At 32.0% G+C, this 27,240-nt stretch overlaps 2 protein-coding genes across 2 annotated transcripts; both read left to right on the forward strand.

Annotated features, from left to right (window-relative positions):
* The first annotated feature begins 1,535 nt into the window (after positions 1–1,535).
* On the forward strand, positions 1,536–5,034 carry LOC134259763 (heat shock 70 kDa protein 13-like). The gene is made up of 7 exons (XM_062742367.1): positions 1,536–1,677; positions 1,932–2,021; positions 2,443–2,548; positions 3,053–3,197; positions 3,501–3,720; positions 3,896–4,066; positions 4,419–5,034. Exons 1-7 carry the CDS (start codon positions 1,653–1,655, stop codon positions 4,958–4,960), a joined length of 1,299 nt encoding a protein of 432 aa, XP_062598351.1. The 5' UTR covers positions 1,536–1,652; the 3' UTR covers positions 4,961–5,034.
* Positions 5,035–25,263: 20,229 nt separating this feature from the next.
* On the forward strand, positions 25,264–26,790 carry LOC134259764 (acanthoscurrin-2-like). Its single transcript, XM_062742369.1, has 3 exons — positions 25,264–25,509; positions 25,887–26,476; positions 26,586–26,790. Exons 2-3 carry the CDS (start codon positions 25,894–25,896, stop codon positions 26,597–26,599), a joined length of 597 nt encoding a protein of 198 aa, XP_062598353.1. The 5' UTR covers positions 25,264–25,509; positions 25,887–25,893; the 3' UTR covers positions 26,600–26,790.
* The last annotated feature ends 450 nt before the right edge of the window (positions 26,791–27,240 follow it).

Here is a 27,240-nt window from a genome sequence, read left to right on the forward strand (position 1 = left end):
ATTTTGGAGTGCATATAAACACATCTATGAATCAATAATCGATATTCATTGCAGAATTTAGAGCGAAATTAAGAAATAGATATACATGTCAGGCATGTAGTATCAGGGGGAGGGGTGACCCCTTCTTTCCAGAGATAAATCTTGAGTTCTTCAACCCACCCCACCCCATCCCCAAAAAATAAATAAATAAAAGACTTTCTTACGCCTTTGCGCTGTTACGATATGAATGTTTAAACACTTATTAATGTTAATGTTTCGTTTTTCAAATAAAAATGAGTAATAGTTTGACTCCCGCGCCTACAGAAGTTCGGAAGGGTCTATTCGTTTTATTTTGCTTTACCAAAGTTTTGTTCAGGTTTATTTTTTTCAGCTCAACCTTTACAAAATAGGGAGTGTAAATCTGTGTGTATAATTTACCGGATAATGCAAAATAAAATTCAAGCTTATTGAATATTATTTTTATCCATCGTACATAATGTTAATTATTTCTTATCTCACGCTACAGCTCACCGTGTCTTCCTTTATATAGTACCTAAGTTAAATGTCTCCGCCTATTTTTATGTAATATTAGAGAAACCGCACTCTGTTCGAAAGAAAATGTTCCGGAATTTGTGTGGTAGGTGTTGAAAATTGGCTTGTATTAATTTCTTGATACTCAAAGTCATTCATAATGATTGTTCAAAATTGAATTAGAAATACTGTGTTATACACCATGAAAATAAAAATAATACCATATCCTCATGTACATTGTGTAAAATAAGGGCGAAAAAAGTGACCAAGCTACTATACTTAAGTGGAAAACTCCTTTATGACCATGACCTTTGACCTTTTGACCTCAATATCAATGTTCAGCGGTCTTTCTCAGGCTATGGGAAGTCCTGTTCTAAAAGTCCGAGAGGTCATAAAATTGTTTACTGTTTGTTTTCTTCATTTTTCCTTTTTTAACATTCCAGTCAAAGAAAGTGAAATTCATTCATTGGATTCCAAAAAAAAAAAAAAAAAAAAATCATTAGGCCTATTATTTTTACAAACAAAAAATAGCATTGCATGTCCATGGTACATTAAAATTTTATTAAGTTTTTGTCTATGTTCCGCGTACCCCTGAAAACTCCAGAGGTAGGATCAGGTGCCTAGGAGGAGTAAGCTTCCCTGTCTACAGAGGTCCTTTGAGAGCTGGGTCTCCCAACAATCTCAGCCAACTTCTTTTGATAAATTCTTATCGAGCAGAATTTATTCTCAAACTTCATTTTTATCCACAATATGTAGTCAAATTTTATGAATAAATGAGGATAAGTTAAACAAAATCATTGTCTAAAGAACAATTAACCGGGGTTCAGTTGAGCGTTTTGACTCATAAGGTATGTTCTGGTAGCCTTATATCTGAATGAAAAAGTTAAAGTTTCAATTGTAATTTTTTTTTTTTTTTTTCAGCAAAAAGCATAGTTTTGGGGTTTATAGATGTATAAGTATTTACCCGTGTGTTTGGAAAATCCGGAATTCTGCGGTCAACAGCCCGACTTTTAACATTTCAGCAATGAACACGTACACTTCCTGTTTCACGAACATATGTTAATTTTTTCTCTGTCAATATAGTTTTAGCAAAATTAAAGGCGGACATTGGATCGACAGAGACAAAACTCCACTGAAATATTATGAGTAGTACATTTATTATTCTAGGTGAGTTGTTTCTAGTGTAACATTCATTTTTCTTTTCGTTTTTAAATCGGTTGTACTGTTGTGGCTTGTTTTCCTCTAATCTTTCAATGTGTCTGGAACACCTTGTATGTATGAAAAAAACTGGCTTAAATTAACAATGTAAATTATCAGAGAAATAGTATTGAGTCAGTGTATAGCTATCTCTATCCATTTGAAAACGATATACATAATACAAGGATTTTTGAGTATTTATCAAGTTGAAATTTGCTTTGCAGGGACATCTATTCTAGCTGTGCTGTTGGCAGGATATTTTGCCCAAAGATACCTACCTCCTCCAAAGCCTAAAATAGTTGGCATTGATCTAGGTAGATAGAATTCATTGAAACTGTTTACAATACTTACCATCCTAATCACCTTTATCAAAATAAACAGGGCCCAAATTTTGTGACATCTTTGTGTACATGTACATGTTCAAATAAAGTAAGTCCCAAAGAAAACTGAGACTGAGAGTTCAATTTTATTTTTGTCAGGGTGATTCTATTTATCAAATGTATATGTTGTTGAGAAATTACAGTTATTTATATCATGTATAATGCATATATATGTAGTCATATTATTGTTCCCAAGCATAACTATTGGTTAATAACTTCTTTATTTTTCAAATTTAATAAATACTATTATAAATATTTGGTAGATATTAAAATTTTTTTGATAGATAGCTAGTGCTTGGTTAAGGTGAGGTTTTATATGTAACATTTAGTAATGCATGTGTGTGATTGATTTCAGGAACCACCTTTTCCTGTGTGGGCGTTTATCATGCAGTAAGTGGAGCTGTGGACATTCTAGAAGCCCAGGACGGTCACCAATGTATCCCCAGCGTGGTAGCTTTCAGGTGAGTTTGATTTGTTTTGTCACCAATGTATCCCCAGTGTGGTAGCTTTCAGGTGAGTTTGACTGTTTTGTCACCAATGTATCCCCAGCGTGGTAGCTTTCAGGTAACTTTGGCTGTGCAGTAAATATTTTATCAGGTGCTATTCAAGTCTAATCAAGATAAGTAGTGTAGATTTAAGGTTGTATTTAACAATTTAAGAGCTTCTGCACAGAGATCTGTAGTATGTATATAACAGATGTTCATCAGGTGTTCAGATGAAATCTGCAATAAAATAAACTCTATAGCACGATACATATTGAATATGTTCCACAATATACATACACTTGCCTGTTGCTGATGATCCACAGCAAAGAGAAATTTGTTAGGAAATATAAATAGGTACATGTATAAGTCCATCCCCAGTAGATATCCCTTTGTTGTAGATATAAGGTGTTTGATTAGTAACACCAGACTTTTATGGGGAAAATGGAAGAATTTGACAAGACATTATTAATATATATTTAGTAAGGATGGCGTTGTGGTGGGGTATAAAGCTGTGGCTCAGGCTGAACACAATCCTAAAAACACAATATATGATGCCAAGAGATTTATAGGGAAGAAATACAGCCCAGAGGAGCTAACACAGGCACAGAAGAGGTACCCATTCAAGGTGAGGATCAAATAAGATCTTTATTATCAGATTCAACATAATGTTTTTCTTTGTTGATGGTATTTATGCCCCATATACATCTGTACAAATTAACCTCATGCTTGGTTGTTGGTTACCAGTAAGTAAAAAGTCTCATATCTTAGGAATTAGTTACACTTGGGGTGTTTTTATGTCTATTAGCTGTTGCAATCTGAATTCTCATAAATAAATGCCAACATATTGATGTCAGTGAATAAGTTTATCAGTTAGATAACAGTCCTGTAAGACAGTTGTAAACAAATTTGTACTCTGTTTTAAATCTAGCTGGAAGCTGATGAGTTTGGTATGGTGCGGTATGTATTGAATGTCAACAAAACAGAGATGAGATTCACTCCGGAGCAGATTGGGTCTATCTTAATTAAGTTCCTAAAGAATGTTGCAGAGAAGAACCTAACTTCCCCTGTCACAAAGTGTGTCATGTCTGTCCCTGCAGAATTTGATGACATGCAGAGAAATTATACCAAGAAAGCAGGCAGTATTGCTGGTGAGAGATTCAAAAAGACATTTGTATTTAAAGAAAACAAAGAAAACTTTGTATATATAGCAGTAGTTTGTTGTATTTTTTTGGTAATACTTTTATATATACATAACTATTAAAGGTCTGGAGATATGACATTTTTCTGAGCCTGGATTTACCTATTTTGACATGACTTCTACAGGTTTAGAGGTGTGGCGAGTGATCAATGAGCCTACAGCAGCAGCCCTAGCTTACGGACTCCACACCAAGCCACAGCTTAAGACAGTACTAGTGGTGGATCTAGGGGGTGGGACGCTAGATGTGTCTCTACTCATGGTACAAGGGGGGATGTTCCTCACCCAAGGGATGGCAGGTAGAATTAAAATTAGATATACATTATGATAAATCAACAAATCAAATAGGTCATGTAATCTATGATTTTTATCATATGTAGTAAAGCATGCTTATGATGAACTGCAGGGAATGGTTGATTTTGCTACACTATTACTAAATCAATTATATCCGTTAAATTCTAAATATATTTAAAAGCCAAGGGGAATAAAAATGCCCTTGCTGCAAATGTATATCCTTTATACTGCTAAGTATGTTCATTAAAAGTGTGTTGGACTGTATTAAAACTGGTGATAGGTTTAGGCATTTAAAAAAAATTAGGTATAAGTGGGCACTACAAAGTATTTTAATTTATGTTTTATATGTAATTTCAGGAAACAACAGACTTGGTGGACAGGATTTTAACCTCAGATTATACAATTATGTAAAAGAACTAATAGAAAAAGAGTTTAACCTGGTTATTTCAGACAAGGAGGACTTACAAGCCATTCGATTGGCTGTTGAAGAGGTCAAAATCAATTTGACCCATCAACAAAGCACACCACTAAAGCTTTACCTTCACTCTCTAGGAAAACATTCCCATATACAAGAAACCATCACTAGGGATAAATTCGAAGAATTAAATAAAGATCTGTTTATAAAAGTGTTAGAGCCAATCAGGACTGTGTTAGAAGCTACGCATCTAGAAAAAGACGACATTGACGAGATAGTGTTAGTGGGGGGATCCACAAGGATTCCTAAGATTCGTAGTCTGATTCGGGAGTTTTTCAATAAAGATCAAAACACTCACGTGGACCCTGAGTTAGCGGTGGCTATGGGGGTGTCTATACAGGCGGGGATCATAGGCGGGATGTGGCCCCTCAAAGTGAGTGCTGTAGAACTCCCCAACAGAGTGGTCAAGATACAGGTCCAGTGATTATGTTAGCAGGTGCTTATTAAGTTAAAACTATTGAAATGGTGTGTAAGAATTAAAATGAAAATATTGAAGTCCTTGTACGAGGGTTGTTCGAAAAGTTCGTGGACGATGTCCATCTTCGTTATATTACTCACTGGAAATTTAAAACAAGCACATTATAATCTGTGAAAATATTTGTTTTGCTGATGTGTGAAGTTTCATTCCATTCGATTAAACAGAAATAAAATTACTTCATTTTAAAATCAACATGTTTTGTACCCGCGGAGCACACTTAACGGCAGTGTATAACGTCAGCACATAGCGTCGAGAATTTCTAAAAGATACTGTCCATATACATTTCACACAGAATATTCCAATGCCCATTCATTAAATTCTTTTTCTAATACTCGACGTTTATTTTCTAAGAATTGATCTCGTTGTATAATTTCCTTTGTTACGGTTTTCATTTTTTGATTTTTAATTTCTTTTATAAATTAACTCTGCTTTCACAGGATAAGCGCCTTTGTCTTTCATTTACGTTCCAAATATTTAAAGTTTTGTTCAGATGTTTACAGTAAAACCGTTTCTTCACAGATCATCCTCATTCGATACGGCGTCTCTGTCGCTCAAATATTGCCTGTACTATTTGTACATGCATGCACAACTCGCTTGTGACATATTTTCTTGATTCCTTCAACATTTTTAGAGTTTATTCAGGATTTTTTCTGAGAAAAACACAAAATTGCTTCGTTATCTGCTGCTCCGTGACGTTCTTAAACGTCATCATTTTTGTCGTTTTCAATCAGGACTACTTATCTTCTCAAGTTGATTTCTCTTCAACAAAGCAAAATATAAAACCATAATTTGGTACACGAATCGATGTAACAATTCTTAATTTGAATTTCTAGGTTGTTTTTCGTTTTTTCTCCATTTTACAGAGAATATGACTATAGACATTATTTATTGTATTGTCTGTAACTGACTGTGCTCCGCGATCCGATTTTTGCATTTTTAAAATCTGGATAAGTTTTTGATTAATCGTAATATTTTGAAAAAATTAATACATATCATTTGGATTTATTGTTAAAATATTTCTACCACATTTGGATAACATATGACGTCAAATTAAAAAGATATGACAGTTGTCCACGAACTTTTCGAACAACCCTCGTATTTACAATACATGCTATTTTTAAGAAAACATAATATCTAGGTTAGTTTTTCTTATTTATTATTACAAATGTTAAGTGTAATTATTTATTTAGATTAAACATGTAAACATTGTTTTTCTTCAAGATATGGATAAACAAATTTATTTAAATGGTGCAGATTCTTTTTGTGATGCAATGGCTTGGAGTTTGTATTTATACATTGTAAGAATTGTTCATGTTCCATAGGATAAGTGTGTTAGGATAAGTGTGTTAGTTTGATCAAGTGGAACTACATGTACAGATGTCTGTATCATTACCTTTTACCTCTATACTGAGAACCCAGTGATTGTGTGAAATAGGTGTCTTCTGTTGTAGAGAGAGAGAGGCTTTTAATGGCTTGTTATTTATTTAATTAAGAAAGGGAGGGCTGATTTTATTCTTTGTCCTTATTACTCTATGTATATTTCAAGCTTTACCAGGAGTTTCCACTTATTTTCAATTTGTCAATATTTTTGCTGTAGACACAACTCATATTATTGCAACAGCTGCAGTCAATGAAATAAGGTGTTCTATTACATTAATACAGATAACTGTTTACTACACTTTGCAAATCATAGGATTAAACAACAATGACTGGTGAATAGCAATAAATCTGCAACTGAGGTGTCCAGAAATAAAGTTAATTAAAAACAATGGTGTGTAATATACAACACAGGCTTAGCTCCTCAATTATTTTTACTCACATTTGATGCAATGAGCTTAAGGATAATAGAAATATTAAAAAAAAACTTTTGTCTAATTTTAGTTTCAGTGTGTTAGATCATTGGCCTTATGTTTATTTGGGAAGATGCTTCATTCCTGTTTGAGAGTTTTGTAAGATCTACACTGATACAATTGTATTGATCTAGTCAGCAAGTGCTTTGTACTAACATGATCACATGACAACCTTTCCATGATATTATCATTTTATTTCAGTCCATTTTCTGTCATTTTAAATGATCATGAAATTTTCATCATTTTTATGTTTTATATAAAACCATATGTCTCTCTACATTGCCAGAACAGTGCAATTTTTACTTTATTGTTGTGTGTGTATAATAAATATTGTACTGGATTGTGCAAGGTTTTGATAGGCAGATTTTCACTAATTTTTTACCTCTGCATTTTTAAAATTATTTTCTTAATTTCATGATGTCATGACACTGCAGTTTCTTTTTTTAAAATATCAAAAATATATATGTTATTGAATAATTCATCCCTTTTTTGTTCCCAGTGTAAGCTAGATGAAGACAAATTTTACTTTTTAATAGGTTTATTGTGTTTGAAAATAATAAATTGTTCCTATAACAAAGACTAACTTCTATATGTCAACAAAGTTGACTTCCACTTTTTTTTGGACTGAGCAGCAGATATGTAAATGATCAATTAAAAGAAAGATATGTCTCCATGCATATTTGATCGTTGATTGTTATGTATATCTTTTATCTTGTTTATTGTTATGGTATCAAAATATTTTACTTTTAAAAAAAAAACTATTTATAAAATGTTATAGAAAATAACTTTTTTGTTTGTCATGATTTGTAGATAATCAACTATATATTTCAGCTTCTTATGGCTTTTTTCTTTAAAGATATATTGTATGAATATTTAATGGAAATAAAATGGGTAACTTGATTAAAAAAAAAAAACTTGAAACAATTTAAATCTGTGAACAGGGCCTAAACACGAACCCCCAAACTTTCAGAGGCGTGATCAGGTGCCTGGGGGGTGGGGGAGGGGGGACAGACCATGGGATTATATGTATATTTAATGTATGCATGAACAAAATTCATTTTTCACGGACGTTCCTTGGTAAAAAGACACTTTTTTTTATCAAAATATACTATACAGAAGTAAGATACGTTGCTTGCTCAATAGCAATTCTTACAAGGAAAAAATATTGTTTTGATAACAAAAATGTCTTTTTACCAAGGAAAGTCGTGAACGATCTTTCATGTATGCATGAAGTAAACATACATGTAGTCAATAATTGGTCTGTTCTCATTTATGGTATAGACCTTTACTCAGATGACTAAAAATTCCACTGATAAGAACGGAAAACCACTTATTGCTCATTGTACACCTATGATTCTTGTGTTAAATTTCAATTTCAAATAACTAGGTCAATGACCTACTTTTCATGCTAGTGGCCCCTGAGGATTTCTCGGGAAATACCTCAATTTTTCCACTCTATGACCAATATTTTCTTCACTCAATATATTACAAGCAACAAAACTCTTTAAATAAAAAAATATTATAGCTGCAGTGTTGCTTCAGATAAAGAAAGGATAAGAGTTTTGGCCATAAACTTGATAATCATTAAAGTCCGAATTTCCTCTGTCATATTTATATTTTTCCCCATTTTTAATCGAATATTTAAAAAATCTGACTGAGAAGAACTCTAAATTATTTATAGCCTCATATTACCTTTGTTGCCATAATTCTCATGGTATTAACATTATATGGGGTCAATGATCTAATTATTGAGTTATGCTGCCTGGAATGGTTTTTGTTCATATTTTTGAATTTCTTTATTTAATAGCATTCAATCATTTGAAAATATTTATGAGCTTTAAGACAAATAAAATTTGCAAAATAATGTCTAAAAATACATATAACCTTTACATTGTGACATATATTGCAAGAGATAAAAGATTTTGACAAAAATGAGAAATTAAAAATTTAGTCCGAATTTCCTCTGCATTACCATACACTGACATTGTACCTGTATATTTTCAAATAATAAAATATGAAATTTTTAAATTGATATTGAGCTAAAACTTCGTAATTTTATCCATTCAGAACAATTTTTGATTTGACATATTACACTTTATAAAATTTCCTTTTTGTTTTCTGAAACCTGAGTAAACGGCATCCTTATATCATATTTAGGTAATATGGAGATATACCACACAGTACTTATGATCGAAGTTCATTGAAACAAAACAAATCGTAAGCAGAGTAAATACAGGCCTCTAAAACATCAGAGGTGGGATCAGGTGCCATGGAGGAGTGAACATCCTCTGCCGATCGGTCACAACCGCCGCGTGCTCCTTGTCATGATTGGAAAAAAAAAGAAAGTAAATAATGGCCTAACAATTAGTATGGAAATTGTCAATCAGAATATGACTCAATTATAAGTGGTATTACAAGGTAAAAACGGTTTGTCTGTTAGTGATTATAGAAGATACAGTGTTTAATACTTTAATTTTCACGAATGATGTGCAGTTCTTTTCAAATACAAAGACAGTTATCAACCTCTGACGTAAAGTACAAGTGAAATAATCTTGAAAAATTTTTTTAATACAAAAAGAAAAAAAAGCAAAAACAAAACCGCAACAGTAAAACCGCAGAAATTTTAAAACAAAAGACAAAAAGAGACGCAAAAAGTAAGAAAAACAACTTCCCTAGAGTTAATCAATCGTCCTCTTGTTTGGCTTTACAGAAGTGATTTTCTTCTGAGGCTTCAGACTTGACTCTGGTGACAGTTTTATCTCCATGACATCAATAAAATTGGCCTATAAGATTCGTTCAAAAAGGAAATCAACGGATTCCAAATTAGAAATAGGTTGAGGTAGTTTAAAATTTTCTTGTAAAACTTAACCAGGCTAGAAATTTAGAAATTCGCATTAAAGTTGCTCTACTATAAAATGAAAATTCATGGAAATGAAGTTAATGCATAGGCATGATACCTGTAGGTTTTAGGATGGAACCAGGTCTGAAATTTAAGGAGCTAGAATGGAATCTGTTATCAAAAGTATTGAGAATTTTTTATCAATATGTTTGATAGCTTATTTATATATACGTATTTATATAGCTTAATTAAAATTCAAATCCAGAATGGGGTCAATGCGCTTTTTTGGCGCTATGGAGCATTTAATATGACCTTTTTGCAGTGTAATTTCGTATTACACATAAATCATTTGTTCAAAGTTTTTCCTATAATATTTTTTATTCAAATACTAGCAAGTTATGGGAACAAACACTGTCTTTTTTCGTCTTGAATTGTCTCTTTAAAAAGTCTCAGCAAAAAAGTTTTCAATCACATGTACTTCGTACAATCAATTATTTGACATTTTTGCACTCACAAAATGTCATTTTTCTGACATGAAAAATTAACAAGCAATAAAACCATTTGAAAGTAATGACAATTTTCTGAATCTGAGCAGAATGGTTAAAATTATCTTGTTTAATATGCAGAAGTTTAAGATGCAGAAAATAAAATTAAAACTGAGGGTTTTTGATGTTAATTTTTAGATACTAGTATACTAAACTCAAACAGTGCTAGTATTTTTGCCTAAAATGGGACATTTTCCCCCCAGGACTTTTACAATATATTTGTTATAATTGTCCAATATGATGATACATGTAGAATTCATGACGGTTAAGTTAGTATATTATTTAGGTCAATCGTGAACCATTTAACTGTTCAACTTGCATGTAAATATTTCACAAAAATTGATCATTTTCTGTGAAATATGAAAATAAAGTTCATCCGAAATGCTTTCTAAAGTTATGGGTTTTAAATAACTTCGTGTTCAGACTGCAGGTAAAAAAAAAAAAAAAAAGAATCCAAACTTAACCACACTGTAAATATTTCGAATGAGAAAAATTGATCATTTTCTTTTACAAAACCTTCCGCCACAAAATAAAGTTCATCACGAAATGCTTTCGGTATGGAATTTAATCATGGGGTTTTAATGAATATAGTTTAATTAGCATTGCACAATCCAAATTTATTGTAAGAACTGTAACATAATGCAGGATTTTTTAGATAGAGGTCTAGACAAAAATCTGTTCAAAAGCTCAGGAATAAACCTCGTTCAGTACATGTACATAAAATTGTCACGTAAAAATGAACTTCTAGAAAATAAAGCCTAAAATTTATCAATAACATTCAAACAATATTATGAAGTAAACATTGATTGATTGTATACATGTATTATTTTATGTCCCATTAGAGACTTTTTCACTTGTATAGAGACGTCACCATATTGCACTGAAGGGCTGCCTGCAGATTTAGACTGGTACTCGGCTCTTAGGGCCATTGAATTGTTGGGGTATATTATCGTACCAGCACCAACCGTGAAACGGATACATTGTACTTTATTAGCAGACCTATTTTTAAATTTATTTGAAGTTTTCTTTTTCAAAAGCATCTACATAAAATGAAAAATTGTTTTGTTTGGTGAACATTAATGAAGTCCCGATACTTCCTATAACTATCAAATTTTATGATTATCATTGAAAAATTCTTTTGAGGAACATGCCAGACTAAATAAGTAGCCTAGCTGAAGAATTTAAAAATTCACATTGATGAGACGTTATTGCACTCTACACCAGGAAATTACTGTTTCTTTTCAAAGGATAACATTGTTCAAATTCAAACTTGTTATGAAATACTTTGCAATTTGATTCAGAAGACGTTATTTTGCTCTACAGAACTCCAACAACTGTTTCAATTTTTTTTTTCAATAGAAAATTTGAAGTTTCCACACTTGATTCACTTGAGAGAGAGAGTGAATTAAGGATAACGTTTTTTAAAATACCATAAACAACAACTTTTGAAAAAATGGAACTCGAAAATAAAAAATTTAATATCTTTGATTGGAATATATATTTAAGTACTTTGTTAGAATAATTAATCCTACAAAAAAGTTCTCTGCGGTTGAAATTAGTAGATGCAACAGTTTCCACTGATAATTAATAACATCAATACCCATGACCATGTTGCCTTTCATTACATACGACTGGTCATCAACAAAATTACTTTGTGAAGAACTGATTCTATACTAAAATACACCGAACATTTACATAATGATGAAGAAAAATGTATTCAAAGATTTCTAAATGAAAAGAAAAAACTCTTTCCATTCTTTGGCTATCAAATGATATATCGTCGTATTATCAATTAGCAAATTACTATATTACTTTCATTCGTGTGTCAAATATGCCAATGAACTCCAAAAACACCTAAGAGTTTCACGTTTTTATTTTCTATGTGGATGTTTTATTGACTATAGACGTGATTGAGGAACTAACAGACAACTTACATTGTCCATCTCAGTAAGGAGGTTTATAAAATCTTTGATATTTAGTTTAAAAGAACTTGGTTTTCTTGGTGGCTAAGCATCACTAGAGGTCGATTTCTATCTGTTTCCTTCATTAAAATTGACACCCGATCATTTTTCTATAAGGGTCATTATTCTTTATTACATTGGCCTCAAAGGTTTTGGAATATTGATTCACACAGTACATTAATTCTCATTTAATTGAAACTGACGTTGAATAGCTGTACATGTTCTGAAGCAAGCTATTTTTTTTGGAATCAAGTCCAGTTTGTGTGTTTTATTTTGTGGACAAGTTCATTGACACTATTTAACAGTTCAAATAGAAAAAAGACAGAAACTTTTAATTGAACTATATCTATGTAATATAAATAATGTCAGATAGGGGCCTATATTTAGGTCCTTGATAAATTGGTAAATATATCTTTGCTGTGGATGAGAATAACTTAATTTTCATCCTCTAGATGTAGTTCATTTAAAAGTTTCTGTCTTTTTTCATATACCTATACATGTATTACTTTCATTTTTACAACTATCATATATTTCTCATAAACATGTGTATGTTTGTGTTATAAAAAAAGTACTTTGTCATGTTTTCCGTTGACTGATTCGTCCACCAATTTCTATGTAGTAAACAATCGTACATTGAATTAACTCTATCACCTTTTCAGAAATATGCTACCAAATCACACTGGTCTGAGTTTGGATTGTCACTTCCTTATTGCTAGACTCGTACGATACTAATATGATATCCTTAGTTCATGCATATATTCAAAATGGATAATATTATCAGGGACCTATATTTAGATCCCTGATAAAGTGGGAAACGTATCTTCACTATGGATTAGAATAAATTAATTTTCCTCCTCTACAGAGTTTTGCAGTGTTCCAAACCTTATAGTGTATGCAGTTCTAAATAAATTTGTTTTTGCGTTTTTCTCGCATTCATGATTATTTTTATATCCTTTGTGTAAAGGAGGTCCAATAAAATTTTACCTTTTCTTTTTTTTCTTTTTTTTTTTCTTTTTTTTGAGCACACAAATGTCAAAGCAATAAAATATTTGGTTAACCACAGTATGACACGAACAATCAGTTGGTCAAATTAGGTCACTGTAGATCACAGAAGGTCGTTATTCCAAATTTTTATAATTTAAGTCTACATTTAATTTAAACAATTGTTAAGACTGCCACGTTTACTCATAATTACAGCCCATTTCTGTGAGATTTAAAGAATTAAAAGCGATATTTCTTCCACTCTTTATTCTTTTTGTTCTCTTAGCTATAAGTTTGTAATTCTAAGGGGTTAATAAAGAGACTAAACCGACAGTTAATCAAAATAAAAATCTACCAAAACTAGAACTTCTATGAGGTGAGCACTGAGCTCACTAAATGATATCCCCGCATCCCATCTGATCATAATGGCAAAGTCCATGTTTTGCTTTTGGAGCTTTTGGAGACCCGAACTTACTATGTGTCAGATCACAATAGTAAAATAGGAGGTGCACAATGGTATTATATATAATTATATAATAAGGAATCTGCGAAAGTTTTAAATTTTATTCAGTGGTGTTGGAGGAGTTGGAAGAGATGGGCACCCTTCAATATAATGGAAATTAATGGTCGTGTCCATGTTTACTCTGGGAAACTCAAAATATATGATCGATCAAAAAGTAAAATAGAAGGCGCATAATATAATAAATAGTCTGTTAATGTCTCATAAAATTTAATTAAATGGTATATCTTTTACATGAACTACATCTAGAGGAGGAAAATTAATTTATTCTCATACACAGCAAAGATTCTGTGCTAGTCTTATTAAATTTCATTCAGTGGTATAAGAGTTGAGGATAAGAGACGGTTACCCCAAAGCATAACAAACGGACCAACGTACAAACGGACAGGGGGATGGAATGGCAACCTCATCACTAAATACCCTCCTGCTTTACAAAACGGGGGTATAAAAATATACTGATTGAACTATTTATACCAACTGAAGCTTAACATCTCTTATCTGCAAGTCCTCCTAAACCACTGAATGACATTTAATGAGAATTTCACAGAATCTTTGTTTCATAGTGTCATTGTGACCTCCTATTCTATTTTTTGATCGGACATTTCGGGTCTCTCGAATAAAAACATGAACTTTGCCATTATAACCAATATGGTACGGGGTATCATTTAGTGAGCTCAAGCTCATTGATCATACTACCTCAAGTTCACGTTTTAAAATATGCAATCATTTTTGCAGACGAAGCATGTAGATTTGTAAATATATTAAAAACCTTCCTCCTGGATGTTTTATTTTCCGCAGCCACGGGTATAAAGACAAATAATGATCCTCTTAGAATAATGACCCAGGATCGCTATTCGATATCAAAAGGGACATATCCTTTTGCCTGTAACTCCCATAAATCTGTTAACCTTACCTAAAAAATATATTCCCGTAGAACAACGACCCCTTGTACAAACATTATTGTCATGCATCACCATTTGCTTTGGTTTGATAGACTTTTGAGCTTGATCCTTATTTGATAAGTTTAAAAGTAAAACATTACATTTATAAGAACAATAGAGACTCTTTAAAATCAATTGAATGAATTTCAAATAAGAAGAAAACTTAGTGTGATCAGGAGTCATGTACGAGTAAGCTTCTCAAGAATCCGGTCTGCGGTCCTTGTATAAGTAATCCACCAAACGGAAAAATCCATAGACAATTTAGTAAAAAAAAATATTGGCTTAACCATTTGTACGAAATCATCAATCATCACCATATTGAACAATAATAGAATTAGAATTAGAATTAGAATAGATTTTATTTCCAATCATGGTCCCACTGGGGGCATAACACAGATACAAGTATATCATTACATAAAATAGACAATGTACATAATGAAACATTAAACCAATTTACCCATGGTGGTATGCAAATATTGTAAATGCAATATAGTAATATTCAAAAATCATATACAATATTTTGATATGAATTGATTTTATAATCTTAAGATTTACTCATTTTCATCTGTAAAAAGCCATGTTAACTTTTCATTATTGAACATAATAAAAAGATTAAACCAATATTAACATGATGGTGTGCAAATATTGTAAATGTATTAAAAGATAAAGGTCTATTAATGGTTGCCAGTCTACAAAAGACATCAAGGGACGGTGCTTCAGGAATGCACAATTTCTAGTCTAAAATTAATGAAAGGTTGCCTTCCTCCTCATGTCTAATGTAGATAGGCAAAAATAGCTCAATTATAATTTATAAAAAGTAACAATGTAGTAATGTTCAAACATCATATAAAATATTTTGATATGAATTGACTTAGTTATCTTAAGACTGATTCATTTTCACTTGTAAAAAGCCATATTAGCTTCTCATTATTGAGTATAATAAAAAGATGAAACCAATTTCACCATGGCGGTGTGCAAATATTGTAAAAGTATTATAAGATGAAGGTCTATTAATGGTTGCCAGTCTACAAAAGACACCAAGGGACGGTGCTTCAGGAAATGCATGAATTCTATTAAAATATCTAAATTGAATAAAAGGTTGCATTCCTCCTCATGTATTATGTAGATAGGCAAAAAGAGCACAATTATAATTTACAAAAATTAACAATGTAGTAATGTTCAAACATCATATACAATATTTTGATATGAATTGACTTAGTAATCTTAAGATTGTCTCATTTTCATTTGTAAAAAGCCATATTAGCTTCTTATTAAAATCAAGATTATGGAAATTGGTACATATGTCTGAGATACGTTTCTCGTTCATCTTTGAATTTAGCGCATTTAAAGAGAAAATGTATTTCATCCTCAACCTCATTTAAATCACATTTTGTACATAATCGCATGTGTGCTGGGATACCCTGAAACCTTCCAACTTCAATCTGTAAATGGTGTGAAGATATTCTAAATCTACTCAGGCATCTCCTCAACTCATAATTTTTGATGATATCAAGATAATTTTCAAAACCAAATTGATCTTTAATTTTAACATAAGTACGTAGTTTACCATCCCTATAGCTACCCAAATTGTCATGCCATAAATTTATATAAGTTTTCTTCAGGATTGTATGTATTGTATATTTACAAACTTTTTTCAAGCTATTTAAACATCCCTTAAGATCTGGTATATTTTCTAGGATGAAGTGTAGTGATCTGTACCAAGAGGATCTATTATCAGCATGTAATTTCTTAGAATGTATATATGCATTTCTGAGTAAAGGAAATTCTCCATTATTTTCTTCCAATTTTTCAAGTCTTTGCCAATACCTAATCATGCTTTTTACTATGTCAAAATGTAATGGGAATCTACCTAGCTCTGATAAAACAGCAAAATTTGTAGATTTTTTATGTACACCAAGAAGAAATTTACAAAGCTTTGCGTGAAGTTTTTCACATATGGTACTAGAATATATGTGATCCAAGGAGACTTTATCCCCCCTTCTAAATTTACTAGATTTGCAATTGAATGATCCCCAAATCTCGCATCCATACAGAAGAATTGGTTTGATTGTGTGATCAAATACATGTAGGCATGTTTTAATTTTGGGATTCATTGAGAGAAAATTTTTCTGAAGTTTGAAATATGCTTTTAAAGCCTTTTTATATAAATCATTTTGAGCAAAAGAAAAGATGCCTGATGCACTGAAGTATATACCAAGATATCTACAATGTTGTACACATTCAAGAATATATTCTTGATATTTAAAAATATGTTTAATATGTCTGCCCGCCTTGTTGAATACCAGAACCTTCGTTTTTTGTGGGTTTAGGGTAAGACACCAATTTTGGCAGTATTTCTCTAAGATATTAAGCTTGGATTGTAAACCTTCTGGTGTGGTAGATAATAAAATAATATCATCTGCATACATCAAACAATGTATAGGAGAGTCATTTATGAAAACAGGGTCTATTGATTTTTCAAGATGATTGGGGAGATCATTTATGAAAACTTTAAATAGGTTCGGACTAAAAGTATTTCCTTGTTTAACCCCTAATTTTATTGGAAAGAAATCTGTTACACTGTTTTCAATTCGTATGCAAGACCTGCTGACTTTATACATTTGCTTAATAATATTATAGAATAGTGAGCCTACACCTGCTTCTAGTAACTTAATTTTCAGTCCTGTGTGAATAACAGTATCAAAGAATTCAACAAAGCAAGCAAACACTTTACCCTCTTTTCTTTGACAATATTCATCAATTATACATTTGAGAATAAACATATGACGTTCTTTGTGAACCCCACCTGACACTCATGAATTATTTTGTAACAAGCATTTAAACAAAAGCGGAGAGACAAGAAATTTAACTCTGGACTGCGAGAAAACTCTCTCGAAATCTCAGACACAGCATTAAGATTTAACTCGATAATAAAAAATGAAAATTTTGATATCCGCCTCTCTTTCCCAAACTGAAGCTGATCTTTATTCTTTTATCCATTTACCTTGGTTGATATTTCTGGATACTCTCCTTTACCAGAAAAAAAGATACATTTTTCAAAGAACTACAATATTTAAATCTTCCGGAAACCAAACAAATATAAACACGATATATATATATAATTCGTTCAAAGGAAGAACTAATTTGTCATCACAAATATTTTCTCTTTGTTCGGAAAATTGAAGAAGAAATTCGTCAGAAAATGTCGTATTTGTCAAGAAATATCGTTAATTTTATGGTAATTACAATGACCTTACAGGATAATATTAGCTTTATTAAATGTCGGCATGACAGTTAAACGATAAAACAACCTCTAATGTGCTCTTAAATGACATTTGTTGACAAAATTAAGTGCAACCTATCTTTGGGTCGAATTTTGGCTGATGTATTTCATACCATTGTTAGGACTTTGTTCTTATACTTAATTTGAATGTTCCGCCCACTTAATCAGAACTGGGCTCAAAGCAACTGGGGCCGGTCAAGAGGTATGCTTAAGGACCCTAGGCATAGAATCCAATTTCTGGAATTTCTAGGGGTCCATGATGAATTGTCCTGATCAGAAATTTTTTTGACTAGATTTTCTGTGAAGATGCTTGAGATTCTGATTGACAATATCTATGTGGTTTTTGGAGATAAGGTCTTTAGACAACCTGTTGGAAATCCTATGGGTACCAATTGCGCCCCGTTATTAGCATACTTATTTCTGTATTCATTTGAACCAGAATTTGTCAGGAATCTTAGCACTAGCTGTGGCCTTCAACTCGACATTTAGATATATCGACAACGTACTGTCAATTACCACTCGTTATTTCTTATGTCGATACGATATATCCTGCTGAGCTTCAGATAAAAGATACCACAGAATCTTACACACCTGGTTCATGTTTGGATAATTTACTTGAAAAAGACGTTAACACCGATCTAACAACCAAGCTCTATGAAAAAACGTGATGACTTTATCTTTTCAATCGTCATCTTCCCTTACTTAAATGCAAAAATATACCTTTATCACCTGCATATGGAGTTTATATCTCTCAGTTGATTTGATACGCAAGAGCATGTTCTACGAATGTACAATTTCTGACACGAGGTAAATTATTGACAAACAAGTTGATGAAACAAGAATATCAGCATCTCGCGTCATCATTTCATAAGTTCTATGGTCGATACAATGACCTTGTCAGCAAATATAATTTATCATTGAGTCAAATGCTGACTGACTTTTTTCATACCAGTTGTAACCAATTATTTACACACTGAATTGACGACGGATTTTTTCGTTATTTCCCGGTCAGAAGAAGGAGCACACGGCGGTTGTGACCCTTTGGCAGGGGATGCTCACTCCTCCATGGCACCGGATCCCACCTCTGATGTTTTGGAGGTCCGTGTGTGCTATGCACCTATTTTGTATCGTTTAATGGACGTTTGATGTGAATACTGTTCGTTATCTTCGTATATTTTATCGACTTTTAAAGCATCAAAGGTGGAACAGGTCCCTTGGAGGAGTCACGTCCCTTTCCTATTGATTGTCCATGAAAATCTTCTTCAATAAATGTCTCTTCTACTGATAATACATGAAGATTTATGAAAAGGCCAATTGGTTTCTTTTGTACTTGCATTACTTTGCTAATAATTTGTAAAAATATATATACATGTTTATAAGTTTATATCAGTTAATTAGAACAAATGAACAGCATGATATTTGAAATTTTCAACAAAATGGTTTTGACCGTTTCCAAACAAAATGTTTGAACTGAGTTTGCTACAAGTAACGTTGTCAAACGTCTACCCGACGCAGAGGGATATGATAATAAGTAGGGATGGCAATCGAATGCAGAATTGCTAATCGGTTAACCGTAAGACGTTTCGACCGATTAACCAGTTAATCGTACTAAAATATACATTTTCTAATTTTCTTGACATTTTTTTTTTCAAGTAGCTCTATCCGTGTACACAAAAAGACTGAAAATGACGGATTTTTATGAATGTTATTTGTTCTACTGGTCAGAAAACTAAAGGTACATATTTTTATTTAAATTTCAGAGGACAAAAAAAAATTATGACAAAAAAAAATGAAAAAAAGTCGCGAGAAATCATAGATAATTTTCAAAGTCTATGTCACACAAGACTATTCTGCGTTGTCACAAAAGCTAATCTAAATCTATCCTTGATAACACTTTTAGAATTATTTAATTTGATAGATAACTGAAAACGACAAACATGCCAATTTAAAAATATTATAGGGATTCATTTTAATTATTAAAGAATTATAGTACTATCAGGGTAACAACGTGGTGTTTTCACAGTAATTAATAGTAAACAAAACTGACCAATTACCTAATGGCCTCTATGCGGAGAGCCATAATTACCTACAAATCAGCTTAAATAAGTTTTGTTCAATGCAAAATAATCACCCATTTGTGCAGATATTTATTTTTTTGAATTAATAATTTTAAGAAAAATGCGTTCAATTTAACAAATATTTTATTTTTTTCCAACGAACCGATTACAGATTTTCTAACCGATTGCCATCGTTCCGACCGAGTAATCGGTAAACCGGTTACAAACTGCCATCCCTAATAATAAGATATTATTTTGAATAGTTTAAACCTCTAAGCAAGAGGCCAACACATAATAATAACAAACAAGCAAATTCAAAGAATTGTGGTCCCCCGCTGTCGGAGTCTGCGTAGATAGTATAGCATGCCATTTTCTATGGCGTTTTGCGTTTTGCGTCAAATACGAAGGTCCTTTCATGTGTCACTCAAAAAAAAAATCAACGAAGTTAAGATTTTTGATAACTAGGTCAAACATGAAGGTCAATGGGTCAAAAAGCATATCATGCTCAGGAACATCTCGGAAACATTTTGTCACAGGTAATGCAAATGTCAAATGCAAAAATATATATATCTTCTCAATAAAAAGTCATAAACAAAAATAATTTTAAGCAGGTCTTACTTCAAGATTAAGTTCACAGGTCAAAAATCATAGTATATATAGGAAGGTCTTGTACGTTATAGGTTATATAAAAATATGTAAATAAATATAAAAGCCTTTTCTTTTCTCTTTCAAAAGATATGATCAATTTAAAGTAATGTTATATTTTTTAAAAAGGTCAAACTTCAATGTCACGGATCAAACTTCATAGTATATTTGGAAAGGTCCTGTCAAAGTTAATGTTCATATGAAATATGAAAGCGCTATCTCTTCTCATTCAAAAGTTATGATCAAGGTTAAAGTTTTTTCTGACAGACGAACTAACGAATGTGATTCAATGTCCCCTTGCTGTCGCAAAAGCGGAGGACAAAAAACAGATTAGAACAAAAGGAGAAAAGTTGTTTTGAAATGGTATAAAGATTTATTAACAGTTTAACCTCATCTTCGAGTATAGGCTGGCATACGTTAAGAAGTAAGGTTATTATTATAAATTTCAGAAGGTGAAGACAATATGGGTCACAACTGACTTTAAACTTGTGTATTTTCTGCTTCTTGCATGCACAATGCAGATCAAGTAATGAGGGCTGAATTTTAAATATCATCAAGAAAAGTAAAAATATGGTAATTTCAATGCATCCTTGAATCTCGAGTGGAATGTACGTAAAATTTAACAAATCATATGAGACGCGTTTAGTGCACACAGTACATTTTAGCCAAATATAACACTATTTTGACCAAATACTAGTAGGCAAATGTCAGAAAAAAACACACGAGAGTTTTGCATCTAAACAAATGCAAGTATATAATATCTTCACCAATTCTTTTTTTTTTTTTTTTGTTAATTTTGCAAAGAATATTGTAATAATGGAATAGATTGTTTTGGTGTGAAAGGTAAACATCCTAGCATTTTTTAAGAGTTTTCTTTCGTCAAACTGTTTCCAAAGACCTTATAAAATTAACAAAAGAGGTTTCTATTCACAAGGAAAAAAAATATCGAAAATAAAAGAAATTTTAGACCAGAGATATCTTATTTACATTGACAAAGGTTTTTGAAAGAGGAGACCACAATCAATTATCTGATTTTTTTCAATCGTCATTTAATGATATGATAAGTTGATGTTACAGGAATTTCAACAGCCTCCTTTAAAGTCAATATTTCTTGTGATGGTTATAAGGACCTTCTTACCAAATATTGTCTATCTTTTGCCTGCTTCAAACCAATGGTTAGGCTTTTACTTTGAGCTGAATTTTACTAAGTCTATCTGCTCAGAACATAGGGCTCACAATGAGAGTAACGGGTAAACAAGGGGTGCTTACTCCTCTTAGTAACTGACCCCAGCTCTGAAATTTCCAGGGGTCCCTGTTTTAGTTATTGATAATTGGTTTTAAAAGACACCCAAATGCAAGCTATTCATGATAAATTTCAAACATCCATACCCATCTACAACTGCCAGTTACCCCGGGTATTTAGATTTGTTAGAAGTTTAAGTGGATCTTTGAACTTGCATGTTTTTTTTTTAAAAATTTTAACCTGAAATCTATATCTTTTTCTAATTAACCTCTAATGATATTTTCTAATGTGGACTTCTCTTGTATAATATTTTCTATTCTGCTCTTCATTTTAAATTTATATATTTTATATGCCAATTATGATGTTATAATATTGTAAAAAAGAATTCTTGAATCTGTTTCCAAGACAATATGTTTCCATTGCACATCATTGTTCATAACAATATTCAACTTTTGCCATACACCTTTTACATCATCACAATTAGCTGCAATAATGTAGCCCTCTCCGATTTTTTTTTGGGGAGAGGGCTACAACTCCTTAGGATCTCTATAATGGCGCAGATGCGGCAGTGGATCACTCCCGCACGGATGTCGGCTCAAATTATCAGTAAACGGCTATTTTATTATCATCTCTTACCTGGAATCCAAATATGTAATTATGCAAAACATAAATAATCCAAAAATATTCACAGCGATCCATATATCGGTTATTTTACGTGTGTGTCAACAGCTTAACTTGAATTTATCCGCCATGTTTACTGACCTTGATGGATTGTATTTTGGGACAGTCAAAGAATTTAGGTTCTATAGGAGCGGATAACTAGGAATTCCCTTATTTTAAGCATACGTATCGCTGTTTGCGCAAAAATAACACTTGAAATGGTCTTATTTATCGATGTTTTTGTAATATATTATAGCACAATCGTTTGTAAACATCGACATTTGCTTTATTTGGTTGTTCCAAATTTCAAGCGAAAGTCTCACTACGTCACGCGTGAACTGTCATGGCTGCTGGGAAAGACACAGATTTATTTTACATGGTTTTCGAGTTTAACAGGCTATGTTGTTGACAGTGAATAAAAATTCCGTCTTATAAGAAGTAAGTTTAATGTAAAAATAATTTATTTTGCCTCCAATCACCTGTATCAAAAAAATATATTTGCACCATTACGGAGATGCGATGGAATTGTAGCCCTCTCCAGAAAATATCAGATAAAAAAATCGGAGAGGGCTACATTATTGCAGCTAGAAAATATCAGATAAAAAAATCGGAGAGGGCTACATTATTGCAGCTACATCACAATCAAAAAAAAATGTCATATCTTCATTTTCATTTCCACAAAACTCACATTTTTCATTTGCTCTTAATTTTCATTTTTGTAAAAATGAATCATATCATAGAATATTATTCAGCAATTTATAATCAAATTCACCAAGATGTTTATCATACATGAGTTTAATTTAATTTGTATAAATATTACACAAGTAATCTTTACTCACACAAAAATTTCGGTTTAATATTGATTGATAACATGGATATCTAACTTTTTAGACAACATGTTCTCATATTTTTTTAATCTGTAAAACACTGAAAACCATTGATAAAATTTTAAGTATTTACAGAAGTTGTCTTGGTAAAAACACAACACTTCATATCAAAATATTACTATGTTTCGCTACTACTTTTTTTAAAATCTTGTATTCACACAACCAGTTCGATTTATTTATCAGAGTACCGGGGTATTAGAAATTTTTTGCAATGATTTAAAGTTACCATTTTCGTCAAAGGGATCTTTCGTATACAAAATTTTACTTGCAATCCAATTTTTCAGGCATATTGAAATTTAAAGTATATTGAACCTTTAAATTGATATAAAATGTTATTCTAAAGTGGTTGTCGTGCAAATTTGACATTGGATAGATTTGATACTTCTATTTCCTTTTTGGATTCATTCAAATAACAGGATATTTCTTTATAGAAAGTAGGATATAAGTGAAAGGTTTTCAAGTTTTCTTTCAGACAATGTAAATAAATAATTAATGTCTATATTAATTTCATTAAGATATCCATTTATGACTTTATTTAATTAATATATATCTAAAATTCAACGAGTTATCATAACTACTATGTCTCAAACTCAGGCGTATCAGAAGGATGTCTATAGAGTTATTTAAGATTTTGACAAATTCCATCTTACAATGATTTTAAGTCAGTTATTCAATGAAAAACAAAATATTTTTAAACATTGTTAGTCTTTTTTTTTAAAATTAAATGTATGTTTTGTTTTTTTTTAAGCTCGTGTTATTTATTTATTTATTTTCATTTATCTTTGCTTAAATGTATATGACAGCACTTCATGGTAATTCTATATTTATAGTAACTAAAGATAAAATAAATTTTATCCAAATTAAAAAAAAGCAATATTCTTCATATTCTTTTAGTTAAAGAAAAACTCCTTTGTGACCAAAAGCAAGACGCACAACATCTGTAAAACTCTGGAAATATCAACGGAAAAGGGTTCTACATCGCAATATTTTAGAAATGTGATATTTGTGTGGTTGTGTGGTTCATTCATACACGATTAAGAAAAAAAATTGATGTTGATTGTTGCTAACAAATAATTTAATTTCCGTGTATATGTTGTGTAACATGATGACATACAAATTTTGGACACATTTTCAGGGTCATAGATTGGAAGCAAGGATTGAAAGTACATCCAGTGGTGATTCATTTTTACCTAGAGTGATAGTGAGGGAATGTTCTGGAAGTCAAAGACCTTTTCCCATTTTTTCACATGTAACTTTTTTGTATAATTTGATCAACTTCTAACCATGCAGCCAAATTATACGCTTACAAAGCTTTTAGAGATAAAGCTTCAACTTACACCAAAAAAAATCCAAGCTTTTATATACAGTATATAAATAGATATTAATATTTGAATTAAGTTGAGAGTGCTATTTGAGAAATGCGACCAGCAATCAAACCAAAAGTCCATTAAAAAAGGAAATACTGCCAGTCGTATTTTGGTATCAGTGAGAAAAAAATAGAAAAGCACTCTCTCACATTTCAACGAGTTTCTTAATCTCCTACCCCTTTAAATAAATGAATCTCTTATCTTAAATAAAGGGATGTTGCTGAAAGAAGCTATTTTTTTATTTAATTAAATATTTAGCCATAACCGATATTTAAAACTCAGGATTATGTTTATGTTAAATAACTAAAAACTCGTTAAAAGTTTCTGGACTTTGAGAAAGACCCCCCCCCCCCCCCTCCTGTAAATGCATTTATTCTGAAGTATGAATTTTTGAAAGTTTTCTATTTATTCACTGTCACATTACATCTGATATTAAATGCACATTTAAGTTAAATCACGTGGACCCCACAATTACGACGTAATTTATATAACTTTAATGTACGCTATAATGATTGATAAATTGCGGTCGTTCAAACACAATATACACCTGTTTTTATGTCTTATACAGAAAAAATAATCCTGTTTTTAGTCAACTTATTCATCAACAAATGTCATAAAAAACCACAGAAACATTATTGGACAATATAAATAAGAGGAACTTCTTGGAACTTCCATTCAAGAATCGGAGGTACAGCAGAATACATCAAAGATCCAAGGTAAGCTCCTATTTAGAAAAGTGTATGGAAACGGTGAAGCTATATACTAGTATAAACCATCTTTGAGAAATTGTTTGGTTACCCTTTCCTGACCGACTGGCTAAAAATGGCTCGACTCAAAACTATTTTACCTCCAGTAATCAATTAAATTTTTATCTTTGCAGGAAAATATATTTCAAAAATTTAGCATTGAAATTGAAATTTTCTACTAAAAAAATATTGTAATAATTTCTTCATCTATCTGCCGATCCAATTTTTTTTATTCTAAGTCGAAAGAGGGCGTTTAACATTATTTCAAGCTGGCCTGATAATATTTTTATTAAAAGACATCGTGATTTAAGAATTAAAAATAAAATGCTTTTGAACATTTATTGCAGTAGAACCATGTTGGCTCTTGTTGTTTTTGGAATCGTGTGTGGGTTGTCATCAGCCTTTAACTACGGATACGGGGGCTATGGAGGATATGGCCTGGGTTCTGGCCTAGGAGGGGGTCTTGGTGGCCTCGGCTCTCTAGGAGGCCTCGGCAGACTTGGTCCTGGTCTTGGTGGATTGGGTTCAGGATATAGCTATTACAACTCCTACAACTCCTACCCCTATGGAGGTGGATACGGCGGAGGCCTTGGACTAGGAGGAGGCATGGGATTAGGAGGACTGGGTGGATACGGCGGATATGGAGGATATGGACTTGGAGGACTTGGTGGAGGCCTTGGTGGATATGGCGGCCTAGGAGGATATGGAGGCCTAGGAGGATATGGCGGATATGGCTTAGGAGGATTAGGTGGAGGCCTAGGTAGAGGATTAGGAGGTTATGGAGGATATGGCCTGGGAGGACTAGGAGGTGGACTCGGAGGACTTGGTGGAAGCCTAGGAGGTCTTGGAGGATATGGAGGATACGGACTCGGCGGATTAGGAGGAGGACTAGGAGGCGGACTAGGAGGACTAGGCTACTCATCAAGAGGATATAGCAGTAAGTAGTTACACACTGAATCCCGATCCTTATTTTTAACTATGAAGTTATTGTATTTTAATAAGTTCTGAATTTAGAATAATTTTATCTTTGTTTTTATTTCTTTCAGAGAAAGTCTACTAAAGAACTCCTGAATCAACCTCTGATACGTTTGTACGACTTTTAACAATGCACTGAAAGTCCCATCTTTTCTGCAATTTCATATCGTCAATAATGTTTTTATATCTATGATTTTGCGAGATGATGGTATATTACTTTTGACATATTGTGCATGTCGAAAATATGTTTAAAAAATAAATATTGTTTGCACTCATGACTAGAGTTGTTTTGTTTTGACAAGTTCTTTAATTCTGAAATTAATTTTATCAGTGGACAACAAATTAACACTTAAAAAATCAAGTCAGGTATGCTTTGACTTTAATAAACAATAGATTAGAAGTAAAACTTCTTATCGAATGTGCCTTAACTGATGATTGCCATAATTGTTAACTTAAACAAGCATGTGTATCTAACTGAAGTTTGTAAAAACAAACATGTATTTCAAATTGAATCCCTGCTAAAAAAAAAATGGATGGCGAATAATCTTCCGTCGAAAAAAAAATTATGACATGCATCTCAGGTATACTCCATGAAAGACTAATATATGAAAATAGTGTGTTCATTACTTGATCCAAAGTAACTTCAAAAACACTGGATTTTAGTGAGACTTTCAATAAATAAACACAATTTCGATCCCCAAGTTTATATAATGGTCTAAAAATATA

Source organism: Saccostrea cucullata, unplaced genomic scaffold (assembly GCF_032062105.1).
Source record: "Saccostrea cucullata isolate Sc308-1 unplaced genomic scaffold, CSIRO_AGI_Scuc_v1 ctg452, whole genome shotgun sequence".
In the NCBI taxonomy this organism is placed as follows: Eukaryota; Metazoa; Mollusca; class Bivalvia; order Ostreida; family Ostreidae; genus Saccostrea; species Saccostrea cuccullata.